General features: G+C 48.6%; 1 protein-coding gene across 1 annotated transcript in view; it reads left to right on the top strand.

Moving 5' to 3' along the window:
* LOC129867629 (immunoglobulin lambda-1 light chain-like) overlaps positions 1-16,564 on the top strand; it is a 36,750-nt gene extending 20,186 nt beyond the window's left edge. The window contains exons 4-5 of the mRNA XM_055941156.1: positions 15,144-15,177; positions 15,820-16,564. Coding sequence (XP_055797131.1) covers positions 15,144-15,177; positions 15,820-16,151 — 366 coding nt within the window. The 3' untranslated portion in view covers positions 16,152-16,564. The remainder of the gene's footprint in view (positions 1-15,143; positions 15,178-15,819) is intronic.

Below are 16,564 nucleotides of genomic sequence, written 5' to 3'. Positions count from 1 at the left end.
CGGCCACTCTGGACTGTAACCTGGGGACTGTTGATAATAGAGGCGGCCACTATGGACTGTAACCTGGGGACTGTTGATAAGAGACGGCCACTTTGGACTGTAACCTGGGGATTGTTGATGATAGAGACGGCCACTCTGGACTGTAACATGGGGAGAACTGTTGATGATAGAGACGGCCACTCTGGACTGTAACCTGGGGACTGTTGATGATGGAGACGGACACTCTGGACTGTAACCTGGGGAGGACTGTTGATGATGGAGACGGACACTCTGGACTGTAACCTGGGGACTGTTGATAATAGAGACGGACACTCTGGACTGTAACCTGGGGACTGTTGATGATAGAGACGACCACTCTGGACTGTAACCTGGGGACTGTTGATAATAGAGACGGGCACCATGGACTGTAACCTGGGGACTGTTGATAATAGAGACGACCACTCTGGACTGTAACCTGGGGACTGTTGATAATAGAGACAACCACTCTGGACTGTAACCTGGGGTCTGTTTATAATAGAGATGGACACTCTGGACTGTAACCTGGGGACTGTTGATGATAGAGACGGCCACTATGGACTGTAACCTGGGGACTGTTTATGATAGAGACGGCCACTATGGACTGTAACCTGGGGACTGTTGATGATAGAGACAGCCACTCTATACTGTAACCTGGGGACTGTTGATAATAGAGACGGCCACTCTGGACTGTAACCTGGGGACTGTTGATAATAGAGACGGCCACTCTGGACTGTAACCTGGGGACTGTTGATAATAGAGACGGGCACCATGGACTGTAACCTCGGGACCGTTGATGATAGAGACGGCCACTCTGGACTGTAACCTGTGGACTGTTGATGATAGAGACGGCCACTCTGGACTGTAACCTGGGGACTGTTGATAATAGAGATGGACACTCTGGACTGTAACCTGGGGACTGTTGATAATAGAGACGGCCACTCTGGACTGTAACCTGGGGACTGTTGATAATAAAGACGGCCACTATGGACTGTAACCTGGGGACTGTTGATAATAGAGACGGCCACTCTGGACTGTAACCTGGTGACTGTTGATAATAAAGACGGCCACTCTGGACTGTAACCTGGGGACTGTTGATAATAGAGACAGCCACTATGGACTGTAACCTGGGGACTGTTGATAATAGAGAAAGCCACTATGGACTGTAACCTGGGGACTGTTGATAATAGAGACGGCCACTATGGACTGTAACCTGTGGACTGTTGATAATAGAGACGGACACTCTGGACTGTAACCTGGGGACTGTTGATGATAGAGACGGCCACTCTGGACTGTAACCTGGGGACTGTTGATAATAGAGACGGCCACTCTGGACTGTAACCTGGGGACTGTTGACAATAGAGACGGCCACTCCGGACTGTAACCTGGGGACTGTTGATAATAGAGACGGCCACTATGGACTGTAACCTGGGGACTGTTGATAATAATGACGGCCACTCTGGAATGTAACCTGGGGACTGTTGATGATAGAGACGGCCACTCTGGACTGTAACCTGGGGACTGTTGATAATAGAGACAGCCACTCTGGACTGTAACCTCGGGACTGTTGATGATAGAGACGGCCACTCTGGACTGTAACCTGGGGACTGTTGATAATAAAGACGGCCACTCTGGACTGTAACCTGGGGACTGTTGATAATAGAGACCTCCACTCTGGACTGTAACCTGGGGACTGTTGATAATAGAGACAGCAACTCTATACTGTAACCTGGGGACTGTTGATGATAGAGACGGCCACTCTGGACTGTAACCTGGGGAGGACTGTTGATGATGGAGACGGCCACTCTGGACTGTAACCTGGGGAAGTCTGTTGATGATAGAGACGGCCACTCTGGACTGTAACCTGGGGACTGTTGATGATAGAGATGGACACTCTGGACTGTAACCTGGGGACTGTTGATGATTGAGACGGCCACTCCGGACTGTAACCTGGGGACTATTGATGATAGAGACGGCCACTCTGGACTGTAACCTGGGGACTGTTGATGATAGAGACAGCCACTCTATACTGTGACCTGGGGACTGTTTATAATAGAGACGGCCACTCTGGACTGTAACCTGGGGACTGTTGATAATAAAGACGGCCACTATGGACTGTAACCTAGGGACTGTTGATAATAGAGACGGCCACTCTGGACTGTAACCTGTGGACTGTTGATGATAGAGACGGCCACTCTGGACTGTAACCTGGGGACTGTTGATAATAGAGACGGCCACTCTGGACTGTAACCTGGGGACTGTTGATAATAGAGACAGCCACTCTATACTGTAACCTGGGGACTGTTGATGATAGAGACGGCTACTCTAGACTGTAACCTGGGGAGGACAATTGATGATGGAGACGGACACTCTGGACTGTAACCTGGGGAGGTCTGTTGATGATAGAGACGGCCACTCTGGACTGTAACCTGGGGACTGTTGATAATAGAGATGGACACTCTGGACTGTAACCTGGGGACTGTTGATAATAGAGACGGCCACTCTGGACTGTAACCTGGGGACTGTTGATGATAGAGACAGCCACTCTGGACTGTAACCTGGGGACTGTTGATGATAGAGACAGCCACTCTATACTGTAACCTGGGGACTGTTGATAATAGAGACGGCCACTCTGGACTGTAACCTGGGGACTGTTGATAATAAAGACGGCCACTATGGACTGTAACCTGGGGACTGTTGATAATAGAGACGGCCACTCTGGACTGTAACCTGGTGACTGTTGATAATAAAGAAGGCCACTCTGGACTGTAACCTGGGGACTGTTGATAATAGAGACAGCCACTATGGACTGTAACCTGGGGACTGTTGATAATAGAGACAGCCACTATGGACTGTAACCTGGGGACTGTTGATAATAGAGACGGCCACTATGGACTGTAACCTGGGGACTGTTGATAATAAAGACGGACACTCTGGAATGTAACCTGGGGACTGTTGATGATAGAGACGGCCACTCTGGACTGTAACCTGGGGACTGTTGATAATAGAGACGGCCACTCTGGACTGTAACCTGGGGACTGTTGATAATAGAGACGGCCACTCCGGACTGTAACCTGGGGACTGTTGATAATAGAGACGGCCACTATGGACTGTAACCTGGGGACTGTTGATAATAATGACGGCCACTCTGGAATGTAACCTGGGGACTGTTGATGATAGAGACGGCCACTCTGGACTGTAACCTGGGGACTGTTGATAATAGAGACGGCCACTCTGGACTGTAACCTGGGGACTGTTGATAATAAAGACAGCCACTATGGACTGTAACCTAGGGACTGTTGATAATAGAGACGGCCACTCTGGACTGTAACCTGTGGACTGTTGATGATAGAGACGGCCACTCTGGACTGTAACCTGGGGACTGTTGATAATAGAGACGGCCACTCTGGACTGTAACCTGGGGACTGTTGATAATAGAGACCTCCACTCTGGACTGTAACCTGGGGACTGTTGATAATAGAGACAGCCACTCTATACTGTAACCTGGGGACTGTTGATGATAGAGACGGCTACTCTGGACTGTAACCTGGGGAGGACTGTTGATGATGGAGACGGACACTCTGGACTGTAACCTGGGGAGGTCTGTTGATGATAGAGACGGCCACTCTGGACTGTAACCTGGGGACTGTTGATAATAGAGATGGACACTCTGGACTGTAACCTGGGGACTGTTGATAATAGAGACGGCCACTCTGGACTGTAACCTAGGGACTGTTGATAATAGAGACGGCCACTCTGGACTGTAACCTGTGGACTGTTGATGATAGAGACGGCCACTCTGGACTGTAACCTGGGGACTGTTGATAATAGAGACGGCCACTCTGGACTGTAACCTGGGGACTGTTGATAATAGAGACGGACACTCTGGACTGTAACCTGGGGACTGTTGATGATAGAGACAGCCACTCTGGACTGTAACCTGGGGACTGTTGATGATAGAGACAGCCACTCTATACTGTAACCTGGGGACTGTTGATAATAGAGACGGCCACTCTGGACTGTAACCTGGGGACTGTTGATAATAAAGATGGTCACTCTGGACTGTAACCTGGGGACTGTTGATAATAGAGACGGCCACTCTGGACTGTAACCTGGTGACTGTTGATAATAAAGACGGCCACTCTGGACTGTAACCTGGGGACTGTTGATAATAGAGACAGCCACTATGGACTGTAACCTGGGGACTGTTGATAATAGAGACAGCCACTATGGACTGTAACCTGGGGACTGTTGATAATAGAGACGGCCACTATGGACTGTAACCTGGGGACTGTTGATAATAAAGACGGACACTCTGGAATGTAACCTGGGGACTGTTGATGATAGAGACGGCCACTCTGGACTGTAACCTGGGGACTGTTGATAATAGAGACGGCCACTCTGGACTGTAACCTGGGGACTGTTGATAATAGAGACGGCCACTCCGGACTGTAACCTGGGGACTGTTGATAATAGAGACGGCCACTATGGACTGTAACCTGGGGACTGTTGATAATAATGACGGCCACTCTGGAATGTAACCTGGGGACTGTTGATGATAGAGACGGCCAATCTGGACTGTAACCTGGGGACTGTTGATAATAGAGACGGCCACTCTGGACTGTAACCTGGGGACTGTTGATAATAGAGACGGCCACTCTGGACTGTAACCTCGGGACTGTTGATGATAGAGACGGCCACTCTGGACTGTAACCTGGGGACTGTTGATAATAGAGACGGCCACTCTGGACTGTAACCTGGGGACTGTTGATAATAGAGACCTCCACTCTGGACTAACCTGGGGACTGTTGATAATAGAGACAGCAACTCTGGACTGTAACCTGGGGACTGTTGATAATAGAGACGGCCACTCTGGACTGTAACCTGGGGACTGTTGATAATAGAGACGGGCACCATGGACTGTAACCTCGGGACTGTTGATGATAGAGACGGCCACTCTGGACTGTAACCTGTGGACTGTTGATGATAGAGACGGCCACTCTGGACTGTAACCTGGGGACTGTTGATAATAGAGATGGACACTCTGGACTGTAACCTGGGGACTGTTGATAATAGAGACGGCCACTCTGGACTGTAACCTGGGGACTGTTGATAATAGAGACGGGCACCATGGACTGTAACCTCGGGACTGTTGATGATAGAGACGGCCACTCTGGACTGTAACCTGTGGACTGTTGATGATAGAGACGGCCACTCTGGACTGTAACCTGGGGACTGTTGATAATAGAGATGGACACTCTGGACTGTAACCTGGGGACTGTTGATAATAGAGACGGCCACTCTGGACTGTAACCTGGGGACTGTTGATAATAAAGACGGCCACTATGGACTGTAACCTGGGGACTGTTGATAATAGAGACGGCCACTCTGGACTGTAACCTGGTGACTGTTGATAATAAAGACGGCCACTCTGGACTGTAACCTGGGGACTGTTGATAATAGAGACAGCCACTATGGACTGTAACCTGGGGACTGTTGATAATAGAGAAAGCCACTATGGACTGTAACCTGGGGACTGTTGATAATAGAGACGGCCACTATGGACTGTAACCTGTGGACTGTTGATAATAGAGACGGACACTCTGGACTGTAACCTGGGGACTGTTGATGATAGAGACGGCCACTCTGGACTGTAACCTGGGGACTGTTGATAATAGAGACGGCCACTCTGGACTGTAACCTGGGGACTGTTGACAATAGAGACGGCCACTCCGGACTGTAACCTGGGGACTGTTGATAATAGAGACGGCCACTATGGACTGTAACCTGGGGACTGTTGATAATAATGACGGCCACTCTGGAATGTAACCTGGGGACTGTTGATGATAGAGACGGCCACTCTGGACTGTAACCTGGGGACTGTTGATAATAGAGACGGCCACTCTGGACTGTAACCTGGGGACTGTTGATAATAGAGACGGCCACTCTGGACTGTAACCTCGGGACTGTTGATGATAGAGACGGCCACTCTGGACTGTAACCTGTGGACTGTTGATGATAGAGACGGCCACTCTGGACTGTAACCTGGGGACTGTTGATAATAGAGATGGACACTCTGGACTGTAACCTGGGGACTGTTGATAATAGAGACGGCCACTCTGGACTGTAACCTGGGGACTGTTGATAATAGAGACGGGCACCATGGACTGTAACCTCGGGACTGTTGATGATAGAGACGGCCACTCTGGACTGTAACCTGTGGACTGTTGATGATAGAGACGGCCACTCTGGACTGTAACCTGGGGACTGTTGATAATAGAGATGGACACTCTGGACTGTAACCTGGGGACTGTTGATAATAGAGACGGCCACTCTGGACTGTAACCTGGGGACTGTTGATAATAAAGACGGCCACTATGGACTGTAACCTGGGGACTGTTGATAATAGAGACGGCCACTCTGGACTGTAACCTGGTGACTGTTGATAATAAAGACGGCCACTCTGGACTGTAACCTGGGGACTGTTGATAATAGAGACAGCCACTATGGACTGTAACCTGGGGACTGTTGATAATAGAGAAAGCCACTATGGACTGTAACCTGGGGACTGTTGATAATAGAGACGGCCACTATGGACTGTAACCTGTGGACTGTTGATAATAGAGACGGACACTCTGGACTGTAACCTGGGGACTGTTGATGATAGAGACGGCCACTCTGGACTGTAACCTGGGGACTGTTGATAATAGAGACGGCCACTCTGGACTGTAACCTGGGGACTGTTGACAATAGAGACGGCCACTCCGGACTGTAACCTGGGGACTGTTGATAATAGAGACGGCCACTATGGACTGTAACCTGGGGACTGTTGATAATAATGACGGCCACTCTGGACTGTAACCTGTGGACTGTTGATGATAGAGACGGCCACTCTGGACTGTAACCTGGGGACTGTTGATAATAGAGATGGACACTCTGGACTGTAACCTGGGGACTGTTGATAATAGAGACGGCCACTCTGGACTGTAACCTGGGGACTGTTGATAATAGAGACGGGCACCATGGACTGTAACCTCGGGACTGTTGATGATAGAGACGGCCACTCTGGACTGTAACCTGTGGACTGTTGATGATAGAGACGGCCACTCTGGACTGTAACCTGGGGACTGTTGATAATAGAGATGGACACTCTGGACTGTAACCTGTGGACTGTTGATAATAGAGACGGCCACTCTGGACTGTAACCTGGGGACTGTTGATAATAAAGACGGCCACTATGGACTGTAACCTGGGGACTGTTGATAATAGAGACGGCCACTCTGGACTGTAACCTGGTGACTGTTGATAATAAAGACGGCCACTCTGGACTGTAACCTGGGGACTGTTGATAATAGAGACAGCCACTATGGACTGTAACCTGGGGACTGTTGATAATAGAGAAAGCCACTATGGACTGTAACCTGGGGACTGTTGATAATAGAGACGGCCACTATGGACTGTAACCTGTGGACTGTTGATAATAGAGACGGACACTCTGGACTGTAACCTGGGGACTGTTGATGATAGAGACGGCCACTCTGGACTGTAACCTGGGGACTGTTGATAATAGAGACGGCCACTCTGGACTGTAACCTGGGGACTGTTGACAATAGAGACGGCCACTCCGGACTGTAACCTGGGGACTGTTGATAATAGAGACGGCCACTATGGACTGTAACCTGGGGACTGTTGATAATAATGACGGCCACTCTGGAATGTAACCTGGGGACTGTTGATGATAGAGACGGCCACTCTGGACTGTAACCTGGGGACTGTTGATAATAGAGACGGCCACTCTGGACTGTAACCTGGGGACTGTTGATAATAGAGACGGCCACTCTGGACTGTAACCTCGGGACTGTTGATGATAGAGACGGCCACTCTGGACTGTAACCTGGGGACTGTTGATAATAAAGACGGCCACTCTGGACTGTAACCTGGGGACTGTTGATAATAGAGACCTCCACTCTGGACTGTAACCTGGGGACTGTTGATAATAGAGACAGCAACTCTATACTGTAACCTGGGGACTGTTGATGATAGAGACGGCCACTCTGGACTGTAACCTGGGGAGGACTGTTGATGATGGAGACGGCCACTCTGGACTGTAACCTGGGGAAGTCTGTTGATGATAGAGACGGCCACTCTGGACTGTAACCTGGGGACTGTTGATGATAGAGATGGACACTCTGGACTGTAACCTGGGGACTGTTGATGATTGAGACGGCCACTCCAGACTGTAACCTGGGGACTGTTGATGATAGAGACGGCCACTCTGGACTGTAACCTGGGGACTGTTGATGATAGAGACAGCCACTCTATACTGTGACCTGGGGACTGTTTATAATAGAGACGGCCACTCTGGACTGTAACCTGGGGACTGTTGATAATAAAGACGGCCACTATGGACTGTAACCTAGGGACTGTTGATAATAGAGACGGCCACTCTGGACTGTAACCTGTGGACTGTTGATGATAGAGACGGCCACTCTGGACTGTAACCTGGGGACTGTTGATAATAGAGACGGCCACTCTGGACTGTAACCTGGGGACTGTTGATAATAGAGACAGCCACTCTATACTGTAACCTGGGGACTGTTGATGATAGAGACGGCTACTCTGGACTGTAACCTGGGGAGGACAATTGATGATGGAGACGGACACTCTGGACTGTTACCTGGGGAGGTCTGTTGATGATAGAGACGGCCACTCTGGACTGTAACCTGGGGACTGTTGATAATAGAGATGGACACTCTGGACTGTAACCTGGGGACTGTTGATAATAGAGACGGCCACTCTGGACTGTAACCTGGGGACTGTTGATGATAGAGACAGCCACTCTGGACTGTAACCTGGGGACTGTTGATGATAGAGACAGCCACTCTATACTGTAACCTGGGGACTGTTGATAATAGAGACGGCCACTCTGGACTGTAACCTGGGGACTGTTGATAATAAAGACGGCCACTATGGACTGTAACCTGGGGACTGTTGATAATAGAGACGGCCACTCTGGACTGTAACCTGGTGACTGTTGATAATAAAGAAGGCCACTCTGGACTGTAACCTGGGGACTGTTGATAATAGAGACAGCCACTATGGACTGTAACCTGGGGACTGTTGATAATAGAGACAGCCACTATGGACTGTAACCTGGGGACTGTTGATAATAGAGACGGCCACTATGGACTGTAACCTGGGGACTGTTGATAATAAAGACGGACACTCTGGAATGTAACCTGGGGACTGTTGATGATAGAGACGGCCACTCTGGACTGTAACCTGGGGACTGTTGATAATAGAGACGGCCACTCTGGACTGTAACCTGGGGACTGTTGATAATAGAGACGGCCACTCCGGACTGTAACCTGGGGACTGTTGATAATAGAGACGGCCACTATGGACTGTAACCTGGGGACTGTTGATAATAATGACGGCCACTCTGGAATGTAACCTGGGGACTGTTGATGATAGAGACGGCCACTCTGGACTGTAACCTGGGGACTGTTGATAATAGAGACGGCCACTCTGGACTGTAACCTGGGGACTGTTTATAATAAAGACAGCCACTATGGACTGTAACCTAGGGACTGTTGATAATAGAGACGGCCACTCTGGACTGTAACCTGTGGAATGTTGATAATAGAGACGGCCACTCTGGACTGTAACCTGGGGACTGTTGATAATAGAGACGGCCACTCTGGACTGTAACCTGGGGACTGTTGATAATAGAGACCTCCACTCTGGACTGTAACCTGGGGACTGTTGATAATAGAGACAGCCACTCTATACTGTAACCTGGGGACTGTTGATGATAGAGACGGCTACTCTGGACTGTAACCTGGGGAGGACTGTTGATGATGGAGACGGACACTCTGGACTGTAACCTGGGGAGGTCTGTTGATGATAGAGACGGCCACTCTGGACTGTAACCTGGGGACTGTTGATAATAGAGATGGACACTCTGGACTGTAACCTGGGGACTGTTGATAATAGAGACGGCCACTCTGGACTGTAACCTAGGGACTGTTGATAATAGAGACGGCCACTCTGGACTGTAACCTGTGGACTGTTGATGATAGAGACGGCCACTCTGGACTGTAACCTGGGGACTGTTGATAATAGAGACGGCCACTCTGGACTGTAACCTGGGGACTGTTGATAATAGAGACGGACACTCTGGACTGTAACCTGGGGACTGTTGATGATAGAGACAGCCACTCTGGACTGTAACCTGGGGACTGTTGATGATAGAGACAGCCACTCTATACTGTAACCTGGGGACTGTTGATAATAGAGACGGCCACTCTGGACTGTAACCTGGGGACTGTTGATAATAAAGATGGCCACTCTGGACTGTAACCTGGGGACTGTTGATAATAGAGACGGCCACTCTGGACTGTAACCTGGTGACTGTTGATAATAAAGACGGCCACTCTGGACTGTAACCTGGGGACTGTTGATAATAGAGACAGCCACTATGGACTGTAACCTGGGGACTGTTGATAATAGAGACAGCCACTATGGACTGTAACCTGGGGACTGTTGATAATAGAGACGGACACTCTGGAATGTAACCTGGGGACTGTTGATGATAGAGACGGCCACTCTGGACTGTAACCTGGGGACTGTTGATAATAGAGACAGCCACTATGGACTGTAACCTGGGGACTGTTGATAATAGAGACAGCCACTATGGACTGTAACCTGGGGACTGTTGATAATAGAGACGGCCACTATGGACTGTAACCTGGGGACTGTTGATAATAAAGACGGACACTCTGGAATGTAACCTGGGGACTGTTGATGATAGAGACGGCCACTCTGGAATGTAACCTGGGGACTGTTGATAATAGAGACGGCCACTCTGGACTGTAACCTGGGGACTGTTGATAATAAAGACGGACACTCTGGAATGTAACCTGGGGACTGTTGATGATGGAGACGGCCACTCCGGACTGTAACCTGGGGACTGTTGATAATAGAGACGGCCACTATGGACTGTAACCTGGGGACTGTTGATAATAATGACGGCCACTCTGGAATGTAACCTGGGGACTGTTGATGATAGAGACGGCCACTCTGGACTGTAACCTGGGGACTGTTGATAATAGAGACGGCCACTCTGGACTGTAACCTGGGGACTGTTGATAATAGAGACGGCCACTCTGGACTGTAACCTCGGGACTGTTGATGATAGAGACGGCCACTCTGGACTGTAACCTGGGGACTGTTGATAATAGAGACGGCCACTCTGGACTGTAACCTGGGGACTGTTGATAATAGAGACCTCCACTCTGGACTTTAACCTGGGGACTGTTGATAATAGAGACAGCAACTCTATACTGTAACCTGGGGACTGTTGATGATAGAGATGGCCACTCTGGACTGTAACCTGGGGAGGACTGTTGATGATGGAGACGGCCACTCTGGACTGTAACCTGGGGAGGTCTGTTGATGATAGAGACGGCCACTCTGGACTGTAACCTGGGGACTGTTGATAATAAAGACGGACACTCTGGAATGTAACCTGGGGACTGTTGATGATAGAGACGGCCACTCTGGACTGTAACCTGGGGACTGTTGATAATAGAGACGGCCACTCTGGACTGTAACCTGGGGACTGTTGATAATAGAGACGGCCACTCCGGACTGTAACCTGGGGACTGTTGATAATAGAGACGGCCACTATGGACTGTAACCTGGGGACTGTTGATAATAATGACGGCCACTCTGGAATGTAACCTGGGGACTGTTGATGATAGAGACGGCCACTCTGGACTGTAACCTGGGGACTGTTGATAATAGAGACGGCCACTCTGGACTGTAACCTGGGGACTGTTGATAATAGAGACGGCCACTCTGGACTGTAACCTCGGGACTGTTGATGATAGAGACGGCCACTCTGGACTGTAACCTGGGGACTGTTGATAATAGAGACGGCCACTCTGGACTGTAACCTGGGGACTGTTGATAATAGAGACCTCCACTCTGGACTTTAACCTGGGGACTGTTGATAATAGAGACAGCAACTCTATACTGTAACCTGGGGACTGTTGATGATAGAGATGGCCACTCTGGACTGTAACCTGGGGAGGACTGTTGATGATGGAGACGGCCACTCTGGACTGTAACCTGGGGAGGTCTGTTGATGATAGAGACGGCCACTCTGGACTGTAACCTGGGGACTGTTGATGATAGAGATGGACACTCTGGACTGTAACCTGGGGACTGTTGATGATTGAGACGGCCACTCTGGACTGTAACCTGGGGACTGTTGATGATAGAGACGGCCACTCTGGACTGTAACCTGGGGACTGTTGATGATAGAGACAGCCACTCTATACTGTGACCTGGGGACTGTTTATAATAGAGACGGCCACTCTGGACTGTAACCTGGGGACTGTTGATAATAAAGACGGCCACTATGGACTGTAACCTAGGGACTGTTGATAATAGAGACGGCCACTCTGGACTGTAACCTGGTGACTGTTGATAATAAAGACGGCCACTCTGGACTGTAACCTGGGGACTGTTGATAATAGAGACAGCCACTATGGACTGTAACCTGGGGACTGTTGATAATAGAGACAGCCACTATGGACTGTAACCTGGGGACTGTTGATAATAGAGACGGCCACTGTGGACTGTAACCTGGGGACTGTTGATAATAAAGACGGACACTCTGGAATGTAACCTGGGGACTGTTGATGATAGAGACGGCCACTCTGGACTGTAACCTGGGGACTGTTGATAATAGAGACGGCCACTCTGGACTGTAACCTGGGGACTGTTGATAATAGAGACGGCCACTCCGGACTGTAACCTGGGGACTGTTGATAATAGAGACGGCCACTATGGACTGTAACCTGGGGACTGTTGATAATAATGACGGCCACTCTGGAATGTAACCTGGGGACTGTTGATGATAGAGACGGCCACTATGGACTGTAACCTGGGGACTGTTGATAATAATGACGGCCACTCTGGAATGTAACCTGGGGACTGTTGATGATAGAGACGGCCACTCTGGACTGTAACCTGGGGACTGTTGATAATAGAGACGGCCACTCTGGACTGTAACCTGGGGACTGTTGATAATAGAGACGGCCACTCTGGACTGTAACCTCGGGACTGTTGATGATAGAGACGGCCACTCTGGACTGTAACCTGGGGACTGTTGATAATAGAGACGGCCACTCTGGACTGTAACCTGGGGACTGTTGATAATAGAGACCTCCACTCTGGACTGTAACCTGGGGACTGTTGATAATAGAGACAGCAACTCTATACTGTAACCTGGGGACTGTTGATGATAGAGACGGCCACTCTGGACTGTAACCTGGGGAGGACTGTTGATGATGGAGACGGCCACTCTGGACTGTAACCTGGGGAGGTCTGTTGATGATAGAGACGGCCACTCTGGACTGTAACCTGGGGACTGTTGATGATAGAGATGTACACTCTGGACTGTAACCTGGGGACTGTTGATGATTGAGACGGCCACTCTGGACTGTAACCTGGGGACTGTTGATGATAGAGACGGCCAGTCTGGACTGTAACCTGGGGACTGTTGATGATAGAGACAGCCACTCTATACTGTAACCTGGGGACTGTTTATCATAGAGACGGCCACTCTGGACTGTAACCTGGGGACTGTTGATAATAAAGACGGCCACTATGGACTGTAACCTAGGGACTGTTGATAATAGAGACGGCCACTCTGGACTGTAACCTGTGGACTGTTGATGATAGAGACGGCCACTCTGGACTGTAACCTGGGGACTGTTGATAATAGAGACGGCCACTCTGGACTGTAACCTGGGGACTGATGATAATAGAGACCTCCACTCTGGACTGTAACCTGGGGACTGTTGATAATAGAGACAGCCACTCTATACTGTAACCTGGGGACTGTTGATGATAGAGACGGCTACTCTGGACTGTAACCTGGGGAGGACTGTTGATGATGGAGACGGACACTCTGGACTGTAACCTGGGGAGGTCTGTTGATGATAGAGACTGCCACTCTGGACTGTAACCTGGGGACTGTTGATAATAGAGATGGACACTCTGGACTGTAACCTGGGGACTGTTGATAATAGAGACGGCCACTCTGGACTGTAACCTGGGGACTGTTGATGATAGAGACAGCCACTCTGGACTGTAACCTGGGGACTGTTGATGATAGAGACAGCCACTCTATACTGTAACCTGGGGACTGTTGATAATAGAGACGGCCACTCTGGACTGTAACCTGGGGACTGTTGATAATAAAGACGGCCACTATGGACTGTAACCTAGGGACTGTTGATAATAGAGACGGCCACTCTGGACTGTAACCTGTGGACTGTTGATGATAGAGACGGCCACTCTGGACTGTAACCTGGGGACTGTTGATAATAGAGACGGCCACTCTGGACTGTAACCTGGGGACTGTTGATAATAGAGACCTCCACTCTGGACTGTAACCTGGGGACTGTTGATAATAGAGACAGCCACTCTATACTGTAACCTGGGGACTGTTGATGATAGAGACGGCTACTCTGGACTGTAACCTGGGGAGGACTGTTGATGATGGAGACGGACACTCTGGAATGTAACCTGGGGACTGTTGATGATAGAGACGGCCACTCTGGACTGTAACCTGGGGACTGTTGATAATAGAGACGGCCACTCTGGACTGTAACCTGGGGACTGTTGATAATAGAGACGGCCACTCTGGACTGTAACCTGGGGACTGTTGATAATAGAGACGGCCACTATGGACTGTAACCTGGGGACTGTTGATAATAATGACGGCCACTCTGGAATGTAACCTGGGGACTGTTGATGATAGAGACGGCCACTCTGGACTGTAACCTGTGGACTGTTGATAATAAAGACGGCCACTCTGGACTGTAACCTGGGGACTGTTGATAATAAAGACGACCCCTCTGGACTGTAACCTGGGGACTGTTGATAATAGAGACGGCCACTCTGGACTGTAACCTGGGGACTGTTGGTGATAGAGACGGCCAGTAGAGAGAGTGAAGCTTTGTCTGAATGGGATGTTTCAGTTCCAGTCCTCTCAGTAGAGAGAGTGAGGAGGTTTTTGTACGGCTGTGTATACAAACTGAATCACTGTGGTATTCGGACAAGGAACCAAGCTCATTGTTACTGGTGAGTACCCTTCTATTGTTTTAATCTACAGAATATGTTTTGTTTCTAATATAACGTTGTTATGATATTATTATTTTTAAATGTTTTAATTCATAATATCGTTTATATTTACTGATTTAATATTTTGTACCTGCTTAAATCTTGTCTCGTATGTTGTTTGTAAATATTTTATAAACAGTTTGATGACTGTGTGAATGTCTCTGGTTGGTCTGGGATGTTCGTGTTTTATCATGCTTTTCTTGTGTTTCTGTTATTCTGTTATTCTCAAAGTGTTTTATCCAGCTCAATTTCTTAGACAAATGCATACTTTTTCTTACCCCACCTGCTTGTGAATTATTTGTATTTTATTTGAACAATGTCCACATTTCATTCAGCTTTTAGCATTTTAGTCTTCCAGAACTGTGAAGTAATATTATAAATAATGTTTCCTGACATGTCTCTGTCTCTCTGCTCCATGGAAAATAACACCTTAACACCGTATGATTCCTTCTATCAATATCATTGTAAACATCATGAAGAGCAGTTCTCTATTTAATTGCTCTTAATGCAGGGTGTACTGGTAATGATACCCACATGTACTGAAATATAAACTGTTATCCATTGTGTTTTCTTCTCATCCCATCCGTTGACTACTTTCTACAGATGGAGATCTGGCTACACCTGCTGTGACCCTGTTCCCTCCATCCACTGAAGACCTCAAGTCCAGCAGAGCAACACTGGTGTGTCTGACTAGTAACCTGTCTCAGAAGTCCAAGGAGTTGGCAGATGTCAGCTGGATGTCTAATGGTGAATCAGTGACAGAAGATGTTTCTACCAGCCCTGCTGAGCAGCAACCAGACAAAACCTTCAAGATCAGCAGCTATCTGACCATTCAGACTGCAGACTGGGACAAGGACCTGCTGTTCACATGTAAAGTGTCGTTGGGGTCAACATTCTCTGAGAAAGAGATCAGAAAGACTAGTTGTAGTCTGTAAATCAATAGTTTCAGACAATCAATACAACTGGTAGTTTGTTATAGCTTCACAGCGAGTGCAGCTGTTATTTTGTTAGAACTGTTAAGTGATGTTTTGATCCTTGCTTTGCTGTTAAATATAGAAGTTAAAATCCTAACAACATGGATGATATTGGGCTGAAGTCTGAATGCAGCAGTGAATAGTATGACAATAACCAATGTAATGTCAAATAGTTGTTGAGGGTTGTTTCTCATGACAAGTTACTATTGATGCATTCACTGTACCAGCATCATGTTCTCTTAAACATTACATCTGAAACACTGTCATGATGACTAGGTCTCTCTACTATTGTGAAATGAGTTGAATTACTAATGATTAATAGAGGAATTGTTAGAGCTTTGCTGTATTGTGGATATTAAATAAAGAACATTCTA

This window comes from Salvelinus fontinalis, chromosome 2 (genome assembly GCF_029448725.1).
Source record: "Salvelinus fontinalis isolate EN_2023a chromosome 2, ASM2944872v1, whole genome shotgun sequence".
Classification (NCBI taxonomy): domain Eukaryota; kingdom Metazoa; phylum Chordata; class Actinopteri; order Salmoniformes; family Salmonidae; genus Salvelinus; species Salvelinus fontinalis.
Note: the sequence above shows the minus strand (reverse complement) of the source record. Positions and strands in the feature narration are given on the sequence as shown.